This window comes from Chrysemys picta, chromosome 24 (assembly GCF_011386835.1).
Source record: "Chrysemys picta bellii isolate R12L10 chromosome 24, ASM1138683v2, whole genome shotgun sequence".
Classification (NCBI taxonomy): domain Eukaryota; kingdom Metazoa; phylum Chordata; order Testudines; family Emydidae; genus Chrysemys; species Chrysemys picta.
In genome coordinates, this window is record NC_088814.1 from 13,667,709 (window position 1) to 13,695,358 (window position 27,650).

The 27,650-nt window shown below is 53.9% G+C and overlaps 2 protein-coding genes across 3 annotated transcripts in view; one reads left to right on the top strand and one right to left on the bottom strand.

Annotated features, from left to right (window-relative positions):
* The window catches only part of LOC135977338 (rho GTPase-activating protein gacV-like), a 954,030-nt gene that overhangs the window by 780,970 nt on the left and 145,410 nt on the right, over positions 1-27,650 (top strand). The window lies entirely within an intron of this gene.
* CCDC43 (coiled-coil domain containing 43) lies at positions 9,630-26,877 on the bottom strand. Its single transcript, XM_005282873.5, has 5 exons — positions 25,983-26,877; positions 18,485-18,572; positions 14,202-14,337; positions 13,186-13,244; positions 9,630-11,391 (listed from the first exon to the last, which is right to left on the bottom strand). Exons 1-5 carry the CDS (start codon positions 26,622-26,624, stop codon positions 11,204-11,206), a joined length of 1,113 nt encoding a protein of 370 aa, XP_005282930.2. The 5' UTR covers positions 26,625-26,877; the 3' UTR covers positions 9,630-11,203.

Sequence of the window (27,650 nt, forward strand, 5' to 3'; positions counted from 1 at the left end):
ATCCAATTGACCTTCAATGCATTGGGCCTCCTGTTGAACTCCCAGAAGTTCACCCTGACTCTGGTTCAAAGGACAGAGTTTATAGGGGCAGTGCTCGACTCCGTGACAGTGAGAGCTATACTTCTGCATGACCGCTTCCTCGTGATCTCATCCCTGGTAAAGTCCCTCCAAAGCCACCCGATCACGACAGTGCCTGCGCCTTCTGGGCCTCATGGCATAGGGCACATAGGTACTATGACAAGATTCAGACCTCTGCAAGCCTGGCTGACCACAGTTTATTCCCCTGTCCGACACCCCTGGACCTCAGTTCTTACGGTCCCGGCCCAAGTCCTAACCTCACTTCAATGATGGCTGGAAAAGAGTGTGGTATGCGATGGGGTACCCTTCTCAAGACCTCGCCTATCTTTTGTCACTTGTATACAACACATCAGCCCTTGGCTGGGAGGTGTACTGAGGGCCTATCAGAACACAAGGCCTATGGATCCAGGAAGAACTCTCCCTGCATATCAATGTCAGGAAGCCATGTTCTACATAAACAAGCAAGAAGATGTGCACTCTTCCCCAGGAAGCGGTCTGCCTGTGGCTGTTCTGCATCAAGCATGACATCTTACTAGATCCTTCCTACCTTCCTGGAGCTCAGAACCAGCTATCAGCGGTCTTTCTCTTCTCACCACGAGTGGTCTCTCCATCCAGATGTTGAGGGACGTATTATGACGGTAGGGGACTCCCTGTTTGCCACTCAATCCAACTGGAAATGCCATCAGTTCTGCTCCTGCCGGGGTCACGACCAGGGATCTCTCGGAGATGCGTTCCTGTTACCATGGACACAGCACTTGTACTATGCGTTTCTGCCCATCCCACTCATTCACAAGGTTCTGATGAAGATCAAACAGGATTGAGCTCAAATCATCCTCTTAGCTCCAGCATGGCCCATTAAGCACTGATTCTCCTCTCTCTTTGCCATGTTGGTGGAGGTGCTTCTACATCTCCTGTCGCACACGGACTTAATATCCATGGATCATGGCTGAATGCTTCATCCAAACCTCACATCACTACATCTCATGGTCTGGAAGCTCCAGGGCTAAATCCAGAGGAGCAGACCTGTTCGGAGCAAGTCCAAGAAGTCCTGATGTGCAGTAGAAAGCAATCAACCAGAGCTACTTACCTAGCAAAATGGAAGAGGTTCTCCATCTGGTGCTCACGAGTTCCACCCCTGCAGTTCTTCCTGCAGCTCATCCTAGACTTTCTGCTTTCATTGAGGTAGGACGGACTGGCCCTCTCCTGAGTCCGGGTGCATCTGGCAGACATTTTGGCCTTTCATCCCAAGGTTGACAACTGTTTGATCTTTTCTCGCGACATGGTGGTCAGGTTCCTCAATGGAGAGGGTGTACCCCCAGATCAGAGACCCCACCCCTTTGTGGAATCCTGGTCCTATCAAAGCTTACAGATCCCCTATTTGAACCATTGGCAACATGCTTGCTACTACACCTCTCCTGGAAAGTTGCCTTCTTCATGGCCATCCCTGCAGCCAGATGGGTTTCAGAGATCCGAGCGCTCATCCCAAAAGTGGTGTCTCAGTTCCATTGCAATCAAGCAGTTTTTCTACTGGAATTCTACCCTAAACCGCATACCAGAGAGGGGACGACTCCACTCACTGGACGTACAGCGCGCCCTGGCAGTCTACGTACAAAGGAACAAACCATTCTGCAGATCCACCCAGCTATTTCTAGCAATAGCAGAGAGAATGAGAAGCCTCCCCATTTCAGCGCAAAGACTCTCCTCATGGATCACGTCACGTACCAAGATACGCTACATCCTCACGAACATTCCACCCCCAGCTACTCTGATGGCTCGTTCTACAAGATCCCAAGCTTCCTCTGCTGTCTTTCTGGTGCAGGTGCCAATTCAGGACATATGCAGGGCAGCAACCTGGTCATCAGTCCATACGTTCATCATGCACTATGCCATTACACAACAGGTCAGAGACGATCCTGGCTTTGGCTGGGCTTTGTTAGTCATTCTACCCCTAACCTCCAAACTCACTTCCAGGTCAACTTCTTGTGAGTCACTTGCATTGCAAGCACTCGAAGAAGAAAAAACAGTTACTACCTTTCTGTAACTTCGAGATGTGTTGCACATGTCCATTCCAAAACCCACCCTCTTCGGAGGTGGTCTGTGAGAAGAAACCGAAGGAGAACAGGGTCGGCGGGTTCTTCTTCGAATTATTGCTCCTGTGTATTCCACAGTAGGTGTGCGTGCTCGCCACGTGCACCGGTGCCGGAAGTTTTTCCCTTAGCAGTATCCGTAGCTGGGGAACCCCGCGGTGACCCCTAGAGTGGCGCCTGTATATCGCGCTATAAGGGGAGCCACGGGCTCCCCCTACTCTCAGTTCCTTCTTGCCGCCAGTGAAGGTGGTCAGAACTTAGCGCTCTAGCTTCGCTGCAGCCCTTCTTCTCTAGCGGTACCGTTTGTCGGATCGTTCTCAGTGTTAGCGTGGGCTCTGGGCATGCTCCGTGCCCCAGGCTTCAAGTCGTGCGACTCCTGTCGCCGTTCTATGCCCAGGAGCGACCCTCACGCTGAGTGTCTTCGCTGCCTGGGTGAGACTCATGTTAGCAACCGGTGCAAGATCTGTAGGTCGTTCAAACCAAGAACTAAAAAGGAGAGGGACTTCAGACTTCGAGCTCTCCTGATGGAGTCAGCGTTGGCACCAACGCCAGTGCGCAGATTGGACTCCGCACCGGCCGCTGTGTCGTTAGTATGTAGCGAGGCCCCTTTGACCACTCGGTGCCGCTCTCCCTCCAGGAAGCAAGGGAAGGGCCTGGCCTCGCAGCGACACCGCGATAAGGGCAAGGGGGAGGTTGGTCCTGTGCTGGGCAGCCCTCGGTTCTCCCCGGGCTTAAGACCTCCAGCTCACGTGGAGCGGAGCAGCCCGGTGCCATCAACCCAGACATCCCTGGTGCAGATGCAGTCGATGCCAGAGGCGGTGCAGGTGGCAAAGGACGTGTTTGGCCATGCTGAGCTTGCAGCCGAGTACGGGCCCCAGGACTTGAGGCAAGCTCCCGTTAGGTGCCCATCAGACCTCTTCGGCGAGCCGCAGTTCCTGCTCTGGGGACTGCTCCCTGCATCGCTCGGCGCACAGTGGCAGCTCTTCGGATGACGCCCGGCCACCGTCAGCGCCACCCAGCCCCACTGTCCCGCCGTCAAGACGGGAATCGCGGGCCCCCCTCTACGCCGCCCGCCAGCGAGCGCAGGCACCGGGAGAAGCGCCAGGAACGCTCCCCCGTCAGGCAGGGGTACCGGAGCCGATCTAGACGTGACAGACGTCGTCGTTCACGCTCCAGCTCCCGCTCGACCAGATGCTGTGCCAGAGACTCCCCATGTGGTACCTTGGCGTCAAGGCACCGGGCTTCGTACTGTCATCATGGGTACCAAAGCAGCTCGTCGAGAGGGTACCATTCCTCGTCATCGAGGTCCAGATCGCAAGGGAGACGTTGCCATAGGCACTGTTCCCATCGCTCCTGTGGCACCGAACGTTCTTCGGCCACCTCGGCCTCAGCGCCCCTCTTCCCGTCCTCGGGCTGCGCTGCCCCACCGGGACATGTTGTGCCATCAGGCACCCAGCAGGGTCAATGGCACGGTACCCCATGGCAAGGACAATGGTGCCAGTGGGCACCATGGCAGCAGGTACCAACCCAGCCCGGGGCCCGTTTGGTTGCTGGAGCATCCCAGGCTCCATTGGCCTCGTTGGGCCGTCCACGGGATAAGTCGACGGGCCAGGACTTATCGGACCCGCGACCAGACTCCAACCTGGGTCTTGACGTCCCAGCACCGATTGTGGTGCCTGGCTCCACGCGTGCCACGTCCCCGGCACTGGACGACGCCATTGTGGCTCCCCCACCTTTGGTCCCACAGGAGGACTTTAAGGCACACCGGGACTTGCTGAAGGGGGTGGCATCTAGCCTTCAGCTACAAGCCGAGGAGATGGAGGGACCTTCTGATTCCCTCTTCAACGTTTTATCTCCCTCGGCACCGGGCCGTGTGGCCCTACCACTACACCAAGGTGTAGCCAATATCACCAACTCTCTGTGGCAAACTCCCGCTTCCTTGGCCCCAATCTCCAGGAAGGCTGAGAGAAAGTACTTTGTGCTGGCAAAGGGTCATGAATACCTTTATTCCCACCTGTTGCCTAAATCACTTGGGGTTGAATCAGTGAACCACAGGGAGCGCCAAGGCCAACCCGCGCCCACCCCTAAGAACAAAGACACCAGGAGACTCGACTCCTTTGGCAGAAAGATTTATTCGTCAGCTAGTTTTCAGTTGAGAGTAGCCAACTACCAGGCCTTGCTCAGCAGGTATGACTTGAAACTGTGGGAGTCCTTGCCTAAGTTCGAGCCCCTTCTCCCGGCCAAGGACAGGAAGGACTTCAAGGTTCTGGTGGAAGAGGGGTTGGCAGCCCTGCAGGTGGCGTCAGATGCAGCTGATACGGTGGCTTGCTCCATGGCTTCCGCAATCTCCATGCAGCGGGCGTGATGGCTCCTGTTATGGGGTCTGTTGATGGAGGCCCAATCTCTGATGTAGGACCTCCCGTTCGATGGCAAGACGCTCTTCGCGGACCAGACCGACGTCAGGCTGCATGGGATGAAAGACTCCCATACCACCCTGCAGATCTTGGGCCTCTATGTCCCTCCGACGTTATGCGGGACCAAGCCCTGAGGAAGGTAGACAATCGGTTGCAGAACACAAACTTTACTGGTACCGGGCCTGTTGCCAGGGAAACCCCCCGACCAGTAAAGTTTGTGTTCTGCAACCGATTGTCTACCTTCCTCAGGGCTTGGTCCCGCATAACGTCGGACCAGTGGGTCCTCACTACTATTTCCAAGGGATACGTTCCGCAGTTCACTTATCCCCCGCCAAGCCACCCGCCCCACATCATGGTCCTGGGGGATCCCGATCATGCCCGCCTCCTAGACCAGGAGGTGGATTGGCTACTCGGCCTCTTGGTGGTGGAACGCGTCCTGACACAGTTCCAGGGCAAGGGGGTTTACTCCCGTTACTTCCTGATCCCCAAGGCAAAAGGTGGTCTCAGACCCATCCTGGACCTGCGCGACCTGAACAGGTTCCTAACCCGTTCCAAGTTCCGCATGGTGTCCCTGGCTTCTATTATCCCCTCCCTAGACGCAGGGGACTGGTACGCTGCCCTGGATCTCTAGGACGCTTATTTCCATGTCCACATTTTTGAGGGGCACAGATGCTTCCTCAGATTTGTGATGGGGATGGGGCACTACCAGTTTACGGTCTTCCCCTTTGGCCTGTCCATAGCCCCTACGGAATTCACGAAATGCATGACAGTGGTGGCGGCGTACCTCAGGAAGCAGGGGTACAAATTTTCCTTTACCTGGACGACTGGCTCCTCAAGGGTGAGTTTCGTCCAGAGGTGGAGTTCCACCTGCGGCTATTCCTGGCCACCTGCAAAACCCTAGACCTGGTCATGAGCGAGGCCAAATCTACTCTAGTACCAGTCCAGTGCATAGAGTTCATTGGAGCTCTTCTAGACTCCTCCAAGGCTACGGCCTGGACAGGTTTGAGACCCTAAGGGATCTCATTGCCTCGGTCTCCATGTTCCCAGTGACCACAGCCAGAGCATGCCTCCGGCTCCTGGGACACATAGTGGCCTGCATGTACGTGGTCCACCATGCCAGACTCCGGATGAGGCCCCTCCAACTACGGCTAGCCTCCCAGTTCTTCCAAGCCCAGGACGGTCTGGACAAGATCCTCACAATCCCATCCCCGGTGTTGGCTTCCCTTTGATGGTGGTCCCTCCCGAGCAATATGCTACAAGGCGTTCCCTGCAGGGAGGCCAGCCCATCCATAGACCTGATGTCGACCCCAGACTTGTCCCTGCACATAAATGTCAGGGAACCCAGGGCGATATGACTGGCGTGTATGGCATTTCTCACGCACCTCCGTGGTAGGGTAGTCAGAGTCCTCATGGACAACGCCGTCGCCATGTACTAGATCAACAAGCAAGGTGGTACTCGTTCCCTAGGAGTCGATGGGAACGAGTACCACCGGGAAGCCCTGGCCTTATGGGAATTCTGTATAGCCCACGATATCTCCCTGAGGGCTGCTCACCTCCCGGGCGTCCGCAATACGCAAGTGGACCGCCTCAGCAGGGTCTTCTCCCCCCAATATGAGTGGTCGCTCTACTCGGAGGTCACCCACCCGATATCCTAGAGTGGGGAGCTCCCCAGATCGACCTGTTTGCAACCCGCCAGAACCGGCGCTGTCCCCAGTTCTGCTCCAGGGGAGGGGTGGGGGAAGGCACGGTCTCCGATGCGTTCCTCATGAGCTGGTTGGGCCAGCTCCTGTATAGCTTCCCCCCCGCTCCCCCTCATTGCCAAGGTCCTGGAGAAGGTAAAGGTGGACAAGGTGGAGGTCATTCTTATAGCCCCAGCGTGGCCCCGCCAGCACTGGTACGGGCTCCTCCTACGCCTCTTGGTGGACCTCCCCCTGAGGGCGCTGCTGCTCCGCCTGGACCTCCTCTCCCAAGACGGGGGACATCTCCTCCATCCCAACCTGGCCACTCTCCACCTGACAGCGTGGCTGCTCCGTGGCTAAACGAGAACAGGTTAGGCGAGTCCTCCTGGAAAGCAGGAAGCCGTCCACGCGTCGGACATACGTGGCAAAGTGGTCCAGATTTACCAGGTGGGCGAGCAAGCGGGGAGTTTCCCCCTCCACTGCTCCTCTCCAGTTCATCTTGGACTACCTTCTGTCCCTTAGGATCCACGGTCTGGCAGTGGCCTCGGTCAGGGTGCACCTCGCAGCCATATCTGCTTTTCACCCGCCAATGCAAGGGTACTCGGTCTTCTCCCACCCTATAACCTCCCGCATCCTGAAGGGCCTAGTCCATTCGTTCCCGTACGCTAGACCCCCCGTGCCACAATGGGACCTCAACCTGGTCTTGTCACGTTTCACGGGGACCCCTTCGAACCACTAGCCACGTGTTCCTGGTCGCACCTCTCATAGCCTTCCGCGTGGTGATCATGTCTGCCTGGTGTGTCTCGGAACTCAGGGCCTTAACCTCAGAACCCCCCTATACAGTTTTCCATAGGGATAAGGTCCAGCTTCACCCACACCTGGCGTTCCTCCCAAAGGTGGTTTCCACCTTCCATATGGAGCAGAGCATCTTTCTCCCCATAGCCCCACACCTCTAACAAGGAACGCTGCCTTCACACGCTAGATGTGCATAGGATGTTGGCTTTTTATCTGGATCGGACTAAACAGTTCTAGAAATCCTCTCAACTCTTTGTTGCCTTGACCAAGCGGGTAAGAGGGCAACCTATCACTACCCAGTGGCTCTCCCACTGGATTACCTCGTGCATATGCACGTGCTACAACCTGGCAGGGATTCCCCTGCCCCACTTATCATTAAGGCCCACTCTACGAGGGCTCAGGCCTCATCAGCTGCCTGCGCCGCCCATGTCGCCATTCAGGACATCTGTAGGGCAGCCACATGGGTCTCAATTCACACGTTTACTTCGCACTACACGATCGTCTCCCAGTCTAGGGTCGACACCGCATTTGGCAGGGCGGTACTTCATCCCAAACCATTGTGAACTCCTACCCACCTCCAACAGATACTGCTTGGAATCACATACTGTGGAATACACAGGAGCAATCACTCAAAGAAAGGACAGGTACCTGTTCCGTAACTGGCGTTCTTCAAGATGTGTTGTTCCTGTCTATTCCACACCCTGCCCTCCTTCCCCTCTGTCAGAGTTGTCCGGCAAGAAGGAACTGAGGGTGGGGGGAGCCTGTGGCTCCCCTTATAGCGCGATATACAGGCGCCACTCCAGGGGTCGCCACGGGGCTCCCCAGCTATGGATACTGCTAAGGGAAAAACTTCCGGCACCAGTGCAAGTGGGGAGCATGCACATCTACTGTGGAATAGACAGGAGCAACACATCTCAAAGAACGCCAGTTATGGAACAGGTAACTGTTCTTTCTTATACCGGCATCATGAGTGAGCGGTGCCAGAAAGCGCTAGAGCTAACCCGATGAACACCGCTAAGGGAAAAATTTGTCAACTGTGCTCAGAAAGCTATGCTTATGCCCAAATAAATTTGTTAGTCTCTAAGATGCCACAAGTACTCCTCCTCCTTTCTCTTTGTGCTTGGCGTACACAAATACCTGCATTGGAATGGACGTGTGCAACACATCTCAGACAACAACAGTTACAGAAAGGTTAGTAACCACTTTGTCTGTGAATACCATAAAAGACTTGTCAGTGCCTGGGCATGCTAGAACTGAGTCTGTGCTCAGGGCTTCTTTCAGTTCATAAAAGCCCTGTTGATGCTGTTTGGACCACACAACCTTGTGTGGCTTCCCCTGCTTACACAGATCAGTGACAGGAACAGTCAGAATACTAAAATGTAGGACGAACCATCAATAATATCCTGCCATCCAATAAAGGATTGTGCCTATTTTCTTGTCTGGGGTGTGGGCCAATTCTTAGCCTCTTCTTTGACAGGGTCTGGTTTTATACAGCCCCTCCCCCATCTATGGCTGAGAGAGCCTACTTCTGCCAGCTCCACCTTGCATTTCTCTACTTGTACAGTCAGGCCTGCTGTCAGAATGTTGTGAAGCACCCACCTTAGATCATGGACTCATTGCAGATCTGACTGAAAGTACACAATCCCCCCAGGCCATCGACTAACCGATCTACCAGCCTCTGGCAGGCAGCTAGGACCGCCTTGAAGCCAAAAGGACCAGGAAACAGGTACATGCCCATGGTACAAATGGGTGGCATATGCCAATTTGAGTCTGGCATCCAAGTCCAAAGGCTTCTGCTACTAACCTTTAATGAGGTCAATTGTAGTCAGGAATTGGGTCCTTCCCAGCTTGTCCCTTCTAGGCACAGGGTACACGTCAGACACTGTGATAACATTTAGCTTTCTACAATCCACATACAATCTAATGGACTCTTCCTTCTTAGGGATTAGAACAATAGGGGAGGCCTCTGGTCTATTTGACCATTAGAATCACCCCTAACTCCTGCATGTCAGTGACTCCTTTCTCTAGGCTGCTTTCTCAGGAACCCTGGAGGGTGAATTTTTTATTGGGGCCTGGGTTCCACCTCATAGACACGAAGTGTGGTCTGGCCACACTTACTTAAAAATGCCTGTAGCCCCCCTCTGATCTCTGCTTGCTGTGTGGAGGTTCAGTGAGCAGAGAGGCCTGTGGAGGCCAGGGAGGGCCTGGCTCCTGTTTCTGCCCACAGATCTATTAGGGAATTCTCTCCCTCCACCTACCAGCACCACACCTGGCCACAGCCAGAGTCTCTCACTCATAATAGGGTTTCATCATGTTCACATGATACACTTGGTGCCAGGGGGAGCAATTAGCCACTGACTGCAGTGCACTTACTCCACTTTACACTGAGATGAGTGGAGGATTTATAAAATGTGCCAAACTCCTCCATGACGTAAAACTGTTGAGTTCATCTATGATACTCTGGGGGTGAAGCTAGGCCACATGTGAGTAGCTAAAATATGCAAATTATTCTTACTCTGCAGCATATAATGTGTTTTAAAATGCTTTGGATATTTTAGAAGAAATCAGAAGCAGCATCAAACACATCAGTATTTTATTTGAGGGAGAGGGGGTATAACGTGGAAGATGTTAACACTTATTTGCTGTAGTGCTCTGGTTCTAGGGGAATGGAGCCAGGAAAAAGTAAAACATTCCTTAATCTCAGCCAAGCACCATTTTATTGTCTGAGTGAAAAGGTCACACAGGTGGATAGTCACATTCCCAGCAGTTAGCTGAATAGAACACACTGCCCTTTAATCAGATTTGTGCGGAAAGCATTCAGTGAGAACAGTAGCTGCTTAGTGTCACCAAGGGAAGAGGTTTGCAAGGGTAGCACATGCTGACCCAACAAGGAGTTTAGACTGCACATGACCAGGGCAGATGCACATTGTTGTCCTCCAATGCCACTTTGAAAAATAATGCAAGTCTCTGACCACCACCAAACACAGCTGAGGATATCCAAGTAGTGTCCCTTTGCAGGAGCCTGATAAGCTTTTCAGGGGAAAGGCTGAAAGCCACTGATCACCAGCCATTAACTTTTCAGCAGAAACAGCCCCAGGGCTGGTCTACTGACCCAGCTCCACCGTGGGAGTGCTAGACAGGCCAGCAGCATTGTAACCACCATTCTTTCTAGAGCTGCTCCAAGCAGAGTTAGGCAACACTGGGGCAGAAGATCAGTACCCAGTGGATTCTGGAACATCCCGTGGTGCTAGCACTCGGAGCAGCTGTAGGAAATTTTAAGAAAAAAGTCCTAGTACAGACAAAGCCTATGAGACTTTTTTTTTTTTTTTAAACCCCACACTAGCGTTTCCCACAGTTCAGAAACAATTGATTTTCAGCCTACCAGCATCAAGGCTTACGATGATGGTAAAATTCAGAATCTTTATACTGCTGCTTACTATAACCTAGAGGGTACAAAGGCACTTCCCCAGTACAGGGGCCCTCTTGTGCGAAACAGGATCAGTATGAGCCTGTAGGCAACTGCTCCAGTTATCACCTTTTCCAGCCTGGTTCTTAGCCCTACGTTCCCTGGGGCTTTACTTCTCAGGCTTGCAGCATCCATGGGACATGCTCCCAGCTCAGGCACAAACCTTCACCTCAGCCACAGAGGAAACCACAGATTGTATTCACTGTCGAAGAAAAGCTATTTGCCCAAGCAAGTCAAACTTGAAAATAAATATACACCCACCCACTAGCAGCTCATCCATCAAAGGCCCCAGGACATGCCTTGGAAATGGGGCTTTGCTTGTGCTCACCCCCAGTAGCATGACTTTCCTGGAGCAATACAAGGAGGCAAGAGTTTACGCTCCTCCAACAGCTTCCCCCAGGGTTTTTTTAAGTGGTCAAAAGTAAAATATGACATTTTAAAAACTAATTCAGCCACTTCACAGTTCTTTGGTACAGACATTGGCCACAACAACTGACCAGCACACTTGACACCACAAGCACAGTTTGCATATAAGTGTTGGCATTTTTTTTTTGTCTGTGTAAACAAAAGGGAAAATGCTTCCAAGACCCACTTGCCAGCCATCTGCCCAGAGTTTCTGTTTAAAACACCCCCTATGCATAATTTATTCTATCCTTTGAAGGAGTCCAACAGGAAAAATCACAGCTATCGCTTCCGCTCGCCCTTCTGTGTCCTCTTCTTCTCCTTCTCCTTCCGCTCCTGCTTGGCCAGCTTGTCCTTCTCTCGCTGGTGTTTGTCTTGCTCTTTTTTCTTCTGGGACTCGTCCCGCAGAGAATCTCTCTCCAGCTTCCTCGCGTTTACGACAGCCTCCACATTTGTGTTACGGAACAACGCTGGTTGCAAGGTAAGGAGGATAAAGGACACGCTTTGGCTGGGCTCATGTAGGTCCCTGGGCTCTTTTCAATGCTCTCTCTCCGTGGGTATATATTTAAACTGGTGTGTAGGAGTTAGTGCACACAGGCTGGAGTGGGGGCTGCCTTATTCCAGACCCCCCCCCCTTTCCAGTAGCACCTAATATTGCGGCTTTCCTTTACCAGGGTCAGCAGTCCACACTGCACTCTCTCCATGGCTGCTTTGCAGAAACTTAAAGGCAGCTTCTGGGTCCGGGTGCTATGTGCAGCCAAGCTGTGCTCCACTGCTGTGTGCCCAGGAAAGCAGCATGCTTGGAAGCCGCTCTTCAGAGAAGATTCTCTCACTTCACAGTCTGCCAAACGCTAGCCCCAGTGCACCGCCGGAGCCCCTCGGCCGCAGCAGAGGGCTGTCAAAGGGCCAGGGAAGAGATTCACCCTCAGATTGCTGAGCAGTGGTTTTTCACAGCTGACACCACAAACAGCCTTCCTAGCTCCTGCACTACATCACCGTGGGGTGAGGGGACTAGGCAGTAGTTCCACCAGCCCCACTCCTGGGCCCCCCCAAACTCCCGTGTGCTAGGGTGCAGTGATGCTATAGACAGCGACTATGCCCCCTGCCTTGCTGAGCCACATCACTGGCACTGCCATCAGGCACTACTGCTGTGCTGTGGCCAGGGTGAAGAGGATTTGCCTCCCTAAGCCCTGGCAGCACCCATCTAGATGCACATGGAATCTGGCTGCCCACACTGCTCTGTGTTGTCATGCCCCATTCACCTGGTCAGAACTCCGCTCTGCAGAGTAACAGAGCTTGCATACCAGTAGCCATGGCTTCTGCTACACGTGATGTGCAAAGGGAGGGCAATGGATGTGTGCCCTCAGCGTTTGCTTCTTTATGAAGTAAGCCTGAAGGTTTGGGGCGGAGGGCATAGCAAGGGAGGTGCTGCTTGGCTTTTCCATTAGAACAATCAGGAATGGCAAGCCGGTTACACCCCTCTTTTGCTGGAAGAGTATTTGTTGCTCTGAGCACAGGTTTTGTACCCTTAACAGGACATCTTAAAAACTGATATGGTGACAGATGGCCAGTGCCTGTGAAAGCTGATGGGATTTTTATGTATTGTCTGTTAATGATGTTAGGGCTAAGCAGCATTGTAATTACTTTAAATCTACATAAATAGGTAAAGTGGGCCCCTTCTGTGGGCACAGTGATAGCTATACAGAGGTGCTCATCCTGGCGACGTGTACAAGTGTGACTAACCCTAGAACTTGACCCACCCCAGAGGTCGTACCAGTAACTAGCAGTACAAAGCACTGTGCAGAGTTGCACAAGAACCTCCCAACAACAGGGGCAGATCCTCAGCTGGGTAAATCAGCTCCGCTGACTCAAAGGAGCTCGGATGACTTGCACCAGTTGTGAGCCTGCCCCAGCCGTGGCTTGGGCTCTCTCCTTGTGTAACTGAAGGGGGACAGGGCTGAATCTTTCAAGGAGCGCTCCCTCCAGTCCCTCCCCTCCCTCAGTGAGTGTCAGATGCTTAAGTGAAATGTGGTTAGTAAGAGGGTAATGATCCGAAGAAGTCACTCCTCCTTTCCTCACCAGGTCTGCAGGGAAGAGCTGCGTTTCCAAGGTAACAAAACCCAGCAGCGGGGAATGGGACCTTTCAGATTTTTATACATCAGGAAGCAGGTGAGGGAGAGAGAACAAAGGGAAATTCAATGCAGAACTTACAGTCCTTCCAGAAAAGCCTCAGTGCCTAGCAAGCTGGGATTTTCAAAGGATACATTTTTCTGATCCAATCGTTAGTGCTGCTGCAGTGGCTCCGTCCTGTTCATCTGCTCCAGTGAGAGAACTAAGGAAACTTGGAGACTATTAATGGAACTTTGCACCCCGAGTCTCCTTTGTCCTAGGATCTCAGAACACGGGAGACATTCATCCTTTCAACAAAACTGCTGAGGTGTCAGAAGCTGATCAAGGGACTTGCTCAGTGTCCCGCAGAGCGAGGAATGGAACCCAGGAGTCCGCACTCCTTTTCCTCGGCAAGAACACCAGGTACAAGTCCCGTTATTTCAATACACCCAGCTCTCCACAGGAAAGCCTGCCCTCTGCCCCCCCAGTCACTCCTGTCAGAGGAGCAGCTTGAAAGTCTTCTGCAGAAAGCGAAGGCTGCATACAATACATTAGCTGAGTGGGCTGCTGTGACCAGCCCATTCTATTCCTGGAAACTGCTTCCATGAACAGATCTCACAAGCCATTGCAGGCTGTGGCCCAGCTCATATTGTTGCTGGGGTCTGGGATGGAGGTGGGGGATGCCAAGGTCAGTGCACATGAGGGGGCAGGAAGTCTCTCCCCACTGCTACCCAAACCTGCACTGCACAACTGGATAGGCGCATGAGAGCTGTTTTTACACCCTCCTCCAAAACATCAGGTAGCAACTGCTGCCAGAGGCAAGGGCTCAAGTTCAATGGACCAATGATCTGCTCTGATCTAGCAGGACGTAGGATGTTGCCATCAGGAAACTAGTGATAGAAAATGAAAGTTTCTCAGCACAATAGTTCCCTGCCTTTAGTTTGCTTCCATGGCTCATTCAGACTGTGCTGCACAGAACACGGAGCAATACCACTCCTGCCAAACCAGCTACAACAGAATCGAAGGGGGCTTGAGTGGTCCTAGGTCACTAACTAAAATCCAAAGGGGCAAGAAAGCCACGGGAAGCAGATTTAAACATTCACCCTCAAAAGCAGCCTGGGAAGGTGGCCAGCACATTCTCAACATGGGCCTTGTGGTAGGGAAAGGATATTCCTCCTCATCTGTTACATTGGCATACTGAGCCAGGAGAGCAGCTTTCCTCAGCTTCTCATCCTGGGAAACCTCCTTTGGCTTCACGACGATCTGGGCCTGCTTTTCGATCATGCTGGCAATTGCCTGGATCTCATCTGGGAAGGAGAGAAATCAGGGCATTAATGAGTGCCTCCACTGCGGCCAGTGTCTGACATCGCCAGATAGAGGCCAGGTGCCTTTTTTCAATAGGCAACGGCTGGCGTGTTTGTCTGCAAAGCCTTTCAATCAAAGTGTTTCACACACTTTACATGTATAGCACAACTGAAATGCAGCCACCTCTGGGGAGGAGCACAATAGTCAACCAGCACAGTGTGTGTGAATAAAGAAAGTTTTGGCCAATGAAATCCCTCCGCTTACAAAAATTGCCATGTGATCTTCAGAGTTCACAGAGCAGACAGGTTGGACACTATTAAAGCTGTAACCCAGCAAGTCAGGTGTGGAACTCTAGCTGTGTGCTTCAGAAAATGAAGGGCGGAGCTGGACGCTGCTGAGATTTGAACTTGTGGCTTGAGGGAGTTGGGTTATTTCAGAGCTGTGGCTGAGGAGTCCAAGCCACTGGCTGCTGGAGGAAATGGCTCAGACCCTCGCAATCAGGTTAGACTGACCACCCTTGGCTCCCCTTCCTGATCAGTGTGAGGTCTGCAGACCCCATCAGACCACAATTCCACAGACATGAAAAAAGTTACATCGGGCAAGAAGCCATACGAGGAAATGCGGAAGCAGTGATAAAACCTAAAAATATCTAAAGGATGGAAAGAAGGGAAAATAAATGGTAAGTAATAAGTCACATGTTAAAATATGTAAGCAACTGAAGCCAAAGGAATCAATGGCCAATAATGTTAAAGACAATACGAAGGCATTTTTAGAACATATTCGAAATAAAAAAGGTCCACTGGAGGGTGTACCCATCCCAGACATTGTGGATGGAGCAAAGGATTTACCATATGTACCCAAGCAGACTGCTAAAAATACCACACTTCCAAATCACCAGGCCAGGTAACTAGTCCTATCCTTTCTGAGAAACCCTGAGCCCCGCCTGCTCGACGAAGATCTAGCTGAGGAGCTGTCTGACGCACTAACGTTAGATGTTAATAAATCTTGGAATACAGGGGAAATTCCCAAGGGCTGGAGGACTGCCCACGTGGTGCCAATAGTTTTAAAAGGCAAAAGCAGCCCTCAGTGCAGTGCTACAGCAACGTGAACTGTGGCTGCACAAAAAGGGGAATCTAAAACAGAAGAGGGAAATGCTCTGAGCATAGTCAGACGGCTACTAGAACATGGCCTAGTTCCGGTGTTCAGACGTCAAGGCAGATGTGGACATACTGGAAAGAGTTCAAAGGAATGTCACAGAAGAGATCCAGAGGCTGGAGAACAAGCTCTATGACGTGTGGCTTAAGGAGCTCAATCTATTCAGTGTATTGACCAGCCTGGCTCGCTGGTCATGGTCCCTTCTGGCCTTGGAATCTGTGAATCCCAGGTCAGGCCCTTCCTTCACGGGCTAGGGGGAGACCAGCATTGCCCTCAACATGTTTCTGACCCCTGTAGCTCCATATTCTGATCACTATAATTTAATCTTATGCTTCAGACAGTCTCCTGCAGGGCTCAGTAAGGAATTTCCTCCCTGAGGCACAATTGCAATCTGGGAAGCTATTTTTTTTCCACCTTCCTCTGAAGCATCTGAGATCTGCCATGGCTAGAACCAGGATACCAGTTGGGTGAGCCCATGGGGTATAGTGTTATGGAGAAGCTGGTGTCTTCAATGCCTGGCTGACGCTCACAGTCAAACTGATCACCAGATCTGAGGTCAGGAAGGAATTTTCTCCCAAGTCAGATTGGCAGGGACCTTTGCGGTTTTCCACCTTCCTCTGCAGCATAGACCATGGTCCACCTGCTGGAGCCATCTGGGCATCTCATCATTTCCTGACCATTGCACAGTCCTCAGGCAGTGGTGGCACCTCAGTTTCTCCTGTTCTCTGCCCGTGGAATGCAATAGATGAATCTCCACAGGACTAAAATGCTTTAGTTTAACTGATGTTATCAGGATCAATATAAGGGTATCTGGGTGAAATGTAATGGCCTGATATACACAGGAGGTCAAATTAGATGGTCCCTTCTGGTCTTAGACTCTACAAAAATAGTCAATACAGTGTAGGCCCAATGGTGAGGCCTTGCCTGCACTGTAAAGTTCTGCCAGTTGAATTATGCTGGTATAACTAACCAGAAAACCGTTCCTCGTGTGTTATTTACTCCTGGGGGAATTCTGCACCATTGCGCATGCGCAGAATTAATGAGCCATGCATATTTTTAATTTTTGTGCAAGAATGTTGCTGCAGTTCTGCCTTTTGCCCACCAGAGGATGCTGTGACACTAGAACACAGCAGCTCCCAGCCAGCTAGGGAAGAGAAAGAGCCTGCCTTCTTTGCAGCGCCTGTCGGGCCAGGGCAGGAGAGAGGGGCTATAGGGGGACAGATAGCGTGGGGCTGCTGCAGGGGCAGACAGCGGCTCATAAGGGCTAGTGGGGGGAATGACAGACTGGGGCAGGGGCTGAATGGGAGTGGAGGCGCAGGGTCACAGGGGGGAGGGAGGTGCAGGGACAGAGGGGAAGGGGGTGCAGAGCTACTGAAGGAAGGGGTTGGCTGAGTGGGGGCACAGAGACGAATAGGGAAGGGGGTGCAGGGACACAGGGGAGTAGCTGAGTGGGGGAAGACACATTGGGACAGGGGAGGGGGGTGCAGGGCCATATGGAGATGCGGGAGTAGGTGTCTGAGTGGAGGTGGAGGAACACATGTGGATAGGGGATGCAAGGAGACATGGGGACGGGACAGATGTGCCAGGCTGAATGGGTGAGGCTAGGGGTCAGCCAGGGCCTGCCTGGGGGAAGCTCCCTAACAGTACCTACCTGGCCCCCCAAAAAACCTGTTCCAGACTTTTCTCACCCACCCCCAACAACCCTCCAAGTTCACATCCAGGCTCCTTCCCAGCAAATACTATCCTTTCCCTCAGCCCCTCCATTACCCCTGACTCCCCCCAGCCTTTGCACTGCTTCTGAGGGGTGCTGGAAATACAGTCCTGTGTTGTAGTTTAAATGAATTACTCAGAGTTCTCTATCAATATGTCTAGTAAGGAATCTATTTGTCAAAAAGCATTTCCTGAATCTTTTTTGTTGTCTGCATTGTTACAGACATACTTGCTGACAGGTATTCTGAAATAAATGACCAAAAATAATTGAAACTGGTGTGATTATATTGTGTTATTTTGACAAATAAAATATGCAGAATTCTGCAGAATTTGAAGATATTGTGCGCAGAATTTTTTAAATTTTTTTGGCACAGAATTCCCCCAGGAATAGTTATTGGTTGTTATTTGTGTTGTGGTAGTTCCTAGGAGTCCCAGTCACAGAGCAGGACCCCACCATGCTTGGTGCTGTACAGATACAGAACAAAAAGACTTTGCCTCAAAGTGCTTATGATCTAAGTATAAAACAAGAAACAACAGATGGATACAGAAAGGGGGAGCACAAGGAAACACGGACACAATACTGGTCCTCATGATGGGCCGTGGTCTCACCACACCAGCTGCTTAACTATTCTCAAATTTTCTGTAAGCATCACAGCAAATGAGTTTTAAGGAGGGATTTGAAAGAGGATAATGAGGTAGCTTTGTGGATGTTTATGTGGTGCTCCTCCCAGACATGAGGGGCAGCATGGGCAAAAGCACGAAGGTGCTTGTTAAACACCTCTATCAGTATAAAAATGCTTATGCCAGCAGTTTGTGGAATCAACATAAACTATACTGGTATAAGCATTCTGATACTGATCATCCCCCTAACCACATAGCTATGCCAGGAAAATTTACTTACATATTTCTTTAAACAAAGAAGCAAACCCCTCTAAGACAGGTTGCATGGTCCAGGCCTGAGCACCTACGCGCTACACCTAGGTTTCCAAGCTGTAGGTTTTTGTGAAGGAAGGTTTTACACAATCTAATAGAAGAAGTATTCTCTTCCCCCTACAGGACTATGAACCCAAACAGCAGCAGTACAACCAACCAACCCTTCTAAGCAGAGTGCAAGGCAAAAACGCAGCAATGCCAATGAACATTAAATGAGATTTGCAACTGGATTAGTAATCGCAGGGTTTACTGCTAACAAAGCTAAGGGTTTTTAGGTGCAAGTCTCATCTTGACAGTGTCCCTTGTATTACACGTGCTATTTGACTAAGACATGCAAAGCATCAACACTACCTTCTTTTTTTTCTCTTACTCCAACATTCTGAGTTTCAGACCACTTCACGACTATTTCCCTGCAGACATCTGGTAACAGATCTTCTTCCTAGTAAGAAAAACAGAGATGTTCAGTTTCTGAACTGAAAGTCAGTCTGCTTTAAAATCAGCATGAATAAAAGACTCCTAAAGAATCAGAACAGCAAGAGACAAGCCTGAAGTAGAGATTTAAGTGTAGTATGAAGAGTTAATGGGATAGAAGCAAATCTTAAATTCTTTGTTGAACTGGGGCGAACACATATACTTTTGCCAACACGGAGCAATTTTCCAAGGCCCTTACATAGTTTAAATATCTATCATAGCCTTCAGGTGTGCGTTCACGTGATCCCCACACAAACATCAGCACGAAGGTTTTGATCACTTTGCAGCGTTTCAGGAGATGCTGTGCTAGTATTTTTCTTACTCTAGTGAGATTCAGCGCTGGCAGGGTGTGCTGGGTTCATAGCCCTAGCAAGCGGTGCCCTTTGCCTGCAGTGCAGAGCAGGCACAACATGGGCAGCAGCAAGTCAGAAGCTTCCCACCATCAACAGTCGGTCTGAGCGCTGTTCTGAAAGGGACCACCACCTCGAAGATTGTCACGGTGACTTTTGCCTAAAACATGCCACTACTCTTTCCGTCAGTTCAGCTCCCCTGGTGGCAGCACTAGCACTGGCACCAGATGTGCTGTGTGGCATAACCCAGCTGAGAGCTGTTTCACTTGGTGCTCCACACACCTATGACAGTCTGGAGCTCCCCTACATTGTCCTAGGAGCCGGCATGCTAGGCACTGGACAAACAGAACAGAAAGACAGTTCCTGTCCAAACAGCGTACAGACTAGGGATAAGACAAAAGCCAACAGGTGGATACAAACAGTCTGCCGGGGAATACAAGAAAACAGAGACAATACTGGTCAGCATGATAGGCAGTGCTCTCAGCAAACGAACAGCCCAATTGTTGTTTTTATAGGCCTCATGGCAAAGCCATCTTCTTGGAGATCCTTTTTGTCCCTCAAGCAAAGGAAGAAGGAAGAGAAGGTAGAAGATTCTGGAAGTAAACTTCTGGCTTAGATAAGTGGTGGAGGGTGAAGGGCTTTAGTTTTGTGGAACATGGGCCCACTTTCTATGGGGAGAGGGGGCTGTGTAGTTTGGATGGTCTCCACCTCAGTAAAGGGGAACCAGTCTCCTCAGGAAAAGGCTGGCTAGAGTCATCAGGAGGGGTTTAAACGAATAGCAAAAGGGAAGGTAAAAAGGAGGGAGGGATAGGTCAGTGGTTTGACCATTGGCCTGCTAAACCCAGGGTTGTGAGTTCAATCCTTGAGGGGGCCACTTAGGGATCTGGGGCAAAAATCAGTACTTGGTCCTGCTAATGAAGGCAGGGGGCTGGACTCGATGACCTTTCAAGGTCCCTTTCACTTCTAGGAGATAGGATATCTCCATTAATTTATTTTTATTTATTTTATATGACAACAAAATCAAGAGGTTAAGAACAAAATTAATCAAGAAACCAGAGGACATGAAGAGAAGAAATTCTTGAATTGTTGACACACCAGTGCTAGGAGTTGGGTAGCAAACGAGAGGAATTGGAATTGCTCATTTATGAGCATAAATTCGATCACGTTGGCATTACTGAACCCTGGTGGGATGAGCTGCATGACAGGAATGTTAAAATAAATGGTGAGGAAGGATCAAGGGGCCAAAAGGAGAGAGGAAGTGGCACTACGTCAAAAACGGCATTACCTGCTTCCGAGTCACCGACAACTCAGAAGAAAATGATCCTCAATGCTTATGGCTCAAGATCCTAACAGATAAAGCACAAGACAGGGTACTAGCTAGTGTCTGCTACAACCCACCAAATCACACTAAGGAACAGGATGACCACCTGCTTACATGCCTATCTACAATGTGTAGGAAAAAAAGCTGCATGATCACATGGGACTTCAATCTGAATGACACATGCTGGAGGTCTCATGCTGCCAGGACCAAAACATCCTTGGCATTTCTAAACATAATAGATGACAATTTCCTAACCCAAAAAGTGTTGCAGCCAAGATGGAGGAATGCTATGTTAGACCTCGTCCTAACAGAGAAAGAGGAACTGGTCACAGAACTAAAAATTAATGGTAGCTTAGGTACAAGTGATCACGACTGGCTCACATTTATAATGTACAAGCAGAATAAAGCCCAGACCAGCAATACATATACTTGGTGCTTTAACAGGACCAATTTCACAAAGCTGAAAACAGATAAGAGCCAAATCAGCTGGGAGTAAGAATTTAATCAGAAAAGTGTGAATGAAAATTGGGAATCATTTAAGAACATCTTACTAGAGGCCCGAAAAGCTAACTTCCCACAACTGAGGAAGAAGGCTGTGCTGGTCTTATATAGTTTTAAGGGCCTATTACAGGACTGTACCATGTTATTTGGCTCAGAATCAAAGATGATTTAACCCTAGACACACCAGTAAATGAGCAGAATTGCAAAATCTTAAGCACCCAGCCTCATAAACAGACAACTGCATGAAGTCTCAGAAAAAGCAGAGAAGTCAATCGGGATTAAGCTCTTCCCATGGGACAAAGCCAACCGGTCACAGGAAGAGGGTATCAGGGGAATGAGAAGGAAAGTCCCAGGGTACCGTATAGCCAGAGAGAGCAAGGTCAGGGAGATTGTAGCAAAACACAGGATAACCACATGGGTCCCAAGATTTAACCCTATCAGGGGACAGTCTTGAAATGACACAAGTCAGGGTTTAACCCCCTTTACAGACAGAAGGCCCAGAGACAGAGGTACAAGAAAAAGGGGGGTGGGGATGGGGATCAATAATCATCAACAGGATGGACCCTAGGACTAAGGTAGGGTATCAACACAAGTGAGGCAATTTGGGGGTCACGTGGGGATGCCTTCAGCGTTTACGGCGTCAGGGCTGGGGTTAAAATCCCACAGGGCCTCAACCCCTGAGGGAGTTCGATCCAGGGAGAAATTAACACGCAGAAGAGACGGGGGGAACTGAGCTGCTCTCCCCGACCCCTGCCCATTGGTTCCAGCCCCTCCCCGTGTGTGTGTGTGGGGGGGGGAGGAGGATCAGCCCCTCCCGTGTGTGTGTGTGGGGGGGGAGGAGGATCAGCCCCTCCCCGTGTGTGTCGTGTGGGGGGGGAGGAGGATCAGCCCCTCCCCGTGTGTGTGTGGGGGGGGGGAGGAGGATCAGCCCCTCCCGTGTGTGTGTGGGGGGGGGGAGGAGGATCAGCCCCTCCCCGTGTGTGTGTGTGTGGGGGGGGAGGATGATCAGCCCCTCCCCGTGTGTGTGTGTGTGGGGGGGAGGATCAGCCCCTCCCCGTGTGTGTGTGTGTGTATGTGGGGGAAATCAGCCCCTCCCCGTGTGTGTGTGTGTGTGTGGGGGGGGGAAATCAGCCCCTCCCCGTGTGTGTGTGTGTGTGTGGGGGGGGGAAATCAGCCCCTCCCCGTGTGTGTGTGTGTGGGGGGGAAATCAGCCCCTCCCCGTGTGTGTGTGTGTGTGTGGGGGGAGGATCAGCCCCTCCCCGCGTGTGTGTGTGGGGGGGGGGGAGGAGAATCAGCCCCTCCCCGTGTGTGTGTGTGTGGGGGGGGGAGGAGAATCAGCCCCTCCCTGTGTGTGTGTGTGGGGGGGGGAGGAGAATCAGCCCCTCCCCGTGTGTGTGTGTGTGGGGGGGGGGAGGAGAATCAGCCCCTCCCCGTGTGTGTGTGTGTGTGGGGGGGAGGAGGATCAGCCCCTCCCCGTGTGTGTGTGGGGGGGGGAGGAGGATCAGCCCCTCCCCGTGTGTGTGTGTGGGGGGGGGAGGAGAATCAGCCCCTCCCCGTGTGTGTGGGGGGGGGGGGGAGGAGGATCAGCCCCTCCCCGTGTGTGTGTGGGGGGGGGGGAGGAGGATCAGCCCCTCCCCGTGTGTGTGTGGGGGGGGGGGGAGGAGGATCAGCCCCTCCCCGTGTGTGTGTGTGGGGGGGGGAGGAGGATCAGCCCCTCCCCGTGTGTGTCGTGGGGGGGGGGGGAGGAGGATCAGCCCCTCCCCGTGTGTGTGTGGGGGGGGGGGGAGGAGGGATCAGCCCCTCCCCGTGTGTGTGTGTGGGGGGGGGGAGGAGGATCAGCCCCTCCCCGTGTGTGTGTGTGGGGGGGGAGGAGGATCAGCCCCTCCCCGTGTGTGTGTGGGGGGGGGGGAGGAGGATCAGCCCCTCCCCGTGTGTGTGTTGTGGGGGGGGGAGGAGGATCAGCCCCTCCCCGTGTGTGTGTGGGGGGGGGGGGAGGAGGATCAGCCCCTCCCCGTGTGTGTGTGGGGGGGGGGGGAGGAGGATCAGCCCCTCCCCGTGTGTGTCGTGGGGGGGGGGGAGGAGGATCAGCCCCTCCCCGTGTGTGTGTGGGGGGGGGGAGGAGGATCAGCCCCTCCCCGTGTGTGTGGGGGGGGGGAGGAGGATCAGCCCCTCCCCGTGTGTGTGTGTGGGGGGGGAGGAGGATCAGCCCCTCCCCGTGTGTGTGTGTGGGGGGGGAGGAGGATCAGCCCCTCCCCGTGTGTGTGTGTGGGGGGGGAGGAGGATCAGCCCCTCCCCGTGTGTGTGTGTGGGGGGGGAGGAGGATCAGCCCCTCCCCGTGTGTGTGTGTGGGGGGGGAGGAGGATCAGCCCCTCCCCGTGTGTGTGTGGGGGGGGAGGAGGATCAGCCCCTCCCCGTGTGTGTGTGGGGGGGGAGGAGGATCAGCCCCTCCCCGTGTGTGTGTGGGGGGGGGAGGAGGATCAGCCCCTCCCCGTGTGTGTGTGTGGGGGGGAGGAGGATCAGCCCCTCCCCGTGTGTGTGTGGGGGGGGGAGGAGGATCAGCCCCTCCCCGTGTGTGTGTGTGTGTGGGGGGAGGAGGATCAGCCCCCTCCCCGTGTGTGTGTGTGTGTGTGGGGGGAAATCAGCCCCTCCCCGTGTCTGTGTGTGTGTGTGGGGGGAGGAGGATCAGCCCCTCCCCGTGTCTGTGTGTGTGTGTGGGGGGGTAAATCAGCCCCTCCCCGTGTGTGTGTGTGTGTGTGGGGGGGGAGGATCAGCCCCTCCCCGTGTCTGTGTGTGTGTGTGGGGGGGTAAATCAGCCCCTCCCCGTGTGTGTGTGTGTGGGGGGGGGGGAGGATCAGCCCCTCCCTGTGTGTGTGTGGGGGGGGGGGAGGATCAGCCCCTCCCCGTGTGTGTGGGGGGGGGGAGGATCAGCCCCTCCCCGTGTGTGTGTGGGGGAGGATCAGCCCCTCCCCGTGTGTGTGTGGGGGAGGATCAGCCCCTCCCCGTGTGTGTGTGTGTGGGGGGGGAGGATCAGCCCCTCCTGTTGTGTGTGTGTGTGGGGGGGGAGGATCAGCCCCTCCCGTTGTGTGTGTGTGGGGGGGGGAGGATCAGCCCCTCCCGTTGTGTGTGTGTGTGTGTGGGGGGGGAGGATCAGCCCCTCCCGTTGTGTGTGTGTGTGGGGGGGGGGAGGAGGATCAGCCCCTCCCTGTGTGTGTGGGGGTGGTGGGTGGGGAAATCAGCCCCTCCCGTGTGTGTGTGTGTGTGTGTGGGGGGAAATCAGCCCCTCCCCGTGTGTGTGTGTGTGTGGGGGAAATCAGCCCCTCCCCGTGTGTGTGTGGGGGGGAAATCAGCCCCTCCCCGTGTGTGTGTGTGTGTGTGGGAAATCAGCCCCTCCCCGTGTGTGTGTGTGTGTGTGGGGGGGGAAATCAGCCCCTCCCCGTGTGTGTGTGTGTGTGTGGGGGGGGAAATCAGCCCCTCCCCGTGTGTGTGTGTGGGGGGGGGGGAATCAGCCCCTCCCCGTGTGTGTGTGTGTGTGGGGGGGGGGTAAATCAGCCCCTCCCCGTGTCTGTGTGTGTGGGGGTAAATCAGCCCCTCCCCGTGTGTGTGTGTGTGGGGGGGGGGAGGATCAGCCCCTCCCTGTGTGTGTGTGGGGGGGGGAGGATCAGCCCCTCCCCGTGTGTGTGTGGGGGAGGATCAGCCCCTCCCCGTGTGTGTGTGGGGGAGGATCAGCCCCTCCCCGTGTGTGTGTGTGTGGGGGGGGAGGATCAGCCCCTCCCGTTGTGTGTGTGTGTGGGGGGGGGGAGGATCAGCCCCTCCCGTTGTGTGTGTGTGGGGGGGGGGGAGGATCAGCCCCTCCCGTTGTGTGTGTGTGTGTGTGTGGGGGAGGATCAGCCCCTCCCCCGTGTGTGTGTGTGGGGGGGGGGGGGAGGATCAGCCCCTCCCCGTGTGTGTGTGTGTGTGGGGGGGGGAGGATCAGCCCCTCCCCGTGTGTGTGTGTGTGTGGGGGGGGGAAATCAGCCCCTCCCCGTGTGTGTGTGTGGGGGGGGGGGAAAATCAGCCCCTCCCCGTGTGTGTGTGTGGGGGGGGAAATCAGCCCCTCCCCGTGTGTGTGTGTGTGGGGGGGGAAATCAGCCCCTCCCCGTGTGTGTGTGTGTGTGGGGGGAAATCAGCCCCTCCCCGTGTGTGTGTGTGTGGGGGGGGAAATCAGCCCCTCCCCGTGTGTGTGTGTGTGGGGGGGAAATCAGCCCCTCCCCGTGTGTGTGTGTGTGGGGGGGGGGGGGAAATCAGCCCCTCCCCGTGTGTGTGGGGGGGGAGGATCAGCCCCTCCCCGTGTGTGTGTGTGTGTGTGGGGGGGGGGAAATCAGCCCCTCCCCGTGTGTGTGGGGGGGAGGATCAGCCCCTCCCCGTGTGTGTGTGTGTGGGGGGGAGGATCAGCCCCTCCCGTTGTGTGTGTGGGGGGGGGAGGATCAGCCCCTCCCCGTGTGTGTGTGTGTGGGGGGGGGAGGATCAGCCCCTCCCCGTGTGTGTGTGTGTGGGGGGGGGAGGATCAGCCCCTCCCCGTGTGTGTGTGTGTGTGTGGGGGGGAAAATCAGCCCCTCCCCGTGTGTGTGTGTGTGTGTGTGGGGGGGGGAAATCAGCCCCTCCCCGTGTGTGTGTGTGTGTGGGGGGGGGGGGGAAATCAGCCCCTCCCCGTGTGTGTGTGTGGGGGGGGGGGAAATCAGCCCCTCCCCGTGTGTGTGTGTGTGGGGGGGGGAAATCAGCCCCTCCCCGTGTGTGTGTGTGTGGGGGGGGGAAAATCAGCCCCTCCCCGTGTGTGTGTGTGGGGGGGGGGAAAATCAGCCCCTCCCCGTGTGTGTGTGTGTGGGGGGGGGAAAATCAGCCCCTCCCCGTGTGTGTGTGTGTGGGGGGGGGAAAATCAGCCCCTCCCCGTGTGTGTGTGTGTGTGTGGGGGGGAAATCAGCCCCTCCCCGTGTGTGTGTGTGTGGGGGGGGGAGGAAATCAGCCCCTCCCCGTGTGTGTGTGTGTGTGGGGGGGAGGATCAGCCCCTCCCCGTGTGTGTGTGTGGGGGGGGGGAGGATCAGCCCCTCCCCGTGTGTGTGTGTGGGGGGGGGAGGATCAGCCCCTCCCCGTGTGTGTGTGTGGGGGGGTCAGCACCCCGCCCCCACCATTCCCAGCTGCCAGCGCCCGGCGGAGCGGCCCGCGCCCTCACCAGGCAGGCGGCCAGGACCCCGTGCAGCGCGTCCAGCCGCTCCTCGTCACTCTCCTCCTCCCGGAGCAGCCCCTGGATGTAGGTGGCGTAGACAGCCCGGTCCAGCCCCAGCACGTCCAGCCGCCCCGCCAGCCAGGGCTCGAAGCCGCCCGGCCCGACCGCCGCCTCCCCGCCGCTGGGCGCCGCCATCTTGGAGCGGGGGTGTCTAATGCGATGCCTGCGGGCCGCTGAGGGGCCCCCTCTACCCATGCGCAGGGGCTCGGGCATGTGCAGCCCTGGGCACAGGAGACTCACGGGAACTTGAGCGCCTCCCCCACCCTCCTCGTCCGGACTACGGGAGCCGCGTGGGCCAAACTCCTTGTGTCCTGGCGGCTTGCGCCCGCCCTGTCCCTTCCCCCATGCCCGGCTTACCGGGCAGCGCCCCGCCGCGGTCAGCCCTGGCTGGGCAGCTAGACGGACAGACACGCGGCGGGGTAGCTGGACGGCTCGGTGCCGGACGGACAGACACACGGCTGGGTAGCTGGACGGCTCGGAGCCGGACGGACAGACACGGCCGGGCAGCTGGACGGCTCGGTGCCGGACGGACGGACACACGGCCGGGCAGCTGGACGGCTGGGTAGATGTGTAGTGTTGTGGAGTCATGTCGCTCCCAAGATGGTACAGACATTAGCTTGGTGAGCGAGACAAGCTTCAGAACTCTTCCTCAGATCCGGGACAGGAATTCCAATCTGTGACACTCTGAGTAAGTTCCCCAGACCTGCAGAAGAGCTCTGGGTGGCTCAGAGGCATGTGTCTCTCACAACAGAATATATTACCTCACTCGGCTTGTCTCTCACATGAATAGATGGATGGACAGAGGAATGAATGAATAACATACAGGCAGATAGATGGATGGATGGATCAGATAAAGAGGGGATGGATCAGATAGATGACTGATTAACTAAAGTACATTTGGGATGAACTGGTAGATGGAATAAAGTTTGGACGGACAGATAGATTGGACAGAGCTCAGAGGAATAGAAAGGTAGGTGGGTAGGTAAAGCTGGAATGGGTAGATTTAGATATAGTTAAAAGTAGGAAAGACAGATTAGGTAATGTCAGGATAGATTTAAATAGACAACAATATTTAATCCTTACATTGTATTACTTTGCAAAGATGAGACAATATCTTTATTCCCCACATTTAGAAATAGGGAAATTGAGGCACAGAGATGGGAAGTGACTTGCCAATGGTTGCTCAGAAGTTAGTAGCAGAGCCAGAAATAGAACGTAAGCCTCTGTCTCCCTGTTCAGTGTTCAAAAGCTGCCCCTAAGTTATACATTTGTAATGCTGTACTGCGTTCCGTGGCAACAACAGATCAAACTGTGCAATGCAGCACCTTGTTCTGAGTGGGTAGATGGGGCCTGTAGAAACTACAGTCCTCACTTGCACTGTTCCACCTTGACCCAAAGCTGCCTGTTTATCGCCAGAACTGGATTTTCCAACAGCATCCTGAATTTACTGCATTCTGATCTGCTGGCAGTGGCAGTGTGTTATCTACTATATGCTCTGAGGGATGGCTCGGTGGTTTGAGCATTGGCCTGCTAAACCGAAGGTTGTGAGTTCAATCCTTGAGGGGGCCATTTAGGGATCTGGGACAAAAATCTGTCTGGGGATTGGTCCTGCTT

Bases quoted from the DNA above. Each gene is read 5' to 3' on its own strand.
- CCDC43 (XM_005282873.5), bottom strand. From the start codon at position 26,624: ATGACTCCACAACACTACACATCTACCCAGCCGTCCAGCTGCCCGGCC. The intron at 14,338-18,484 runs GTAGTGTTGATG...TCTCCTTCCCAG, and splicing joins AGTAAGAGAAAAAAAAGAAG to ATGAGATCCAGGCAATTGCC. The intron at 13,245-14,201 runs ATATCCTTTCCC...TAGTTCTCTCAC, and splicing joins AATGTAACAGATGAGGAGGA to TGGAGCAGATGAACAGGACG.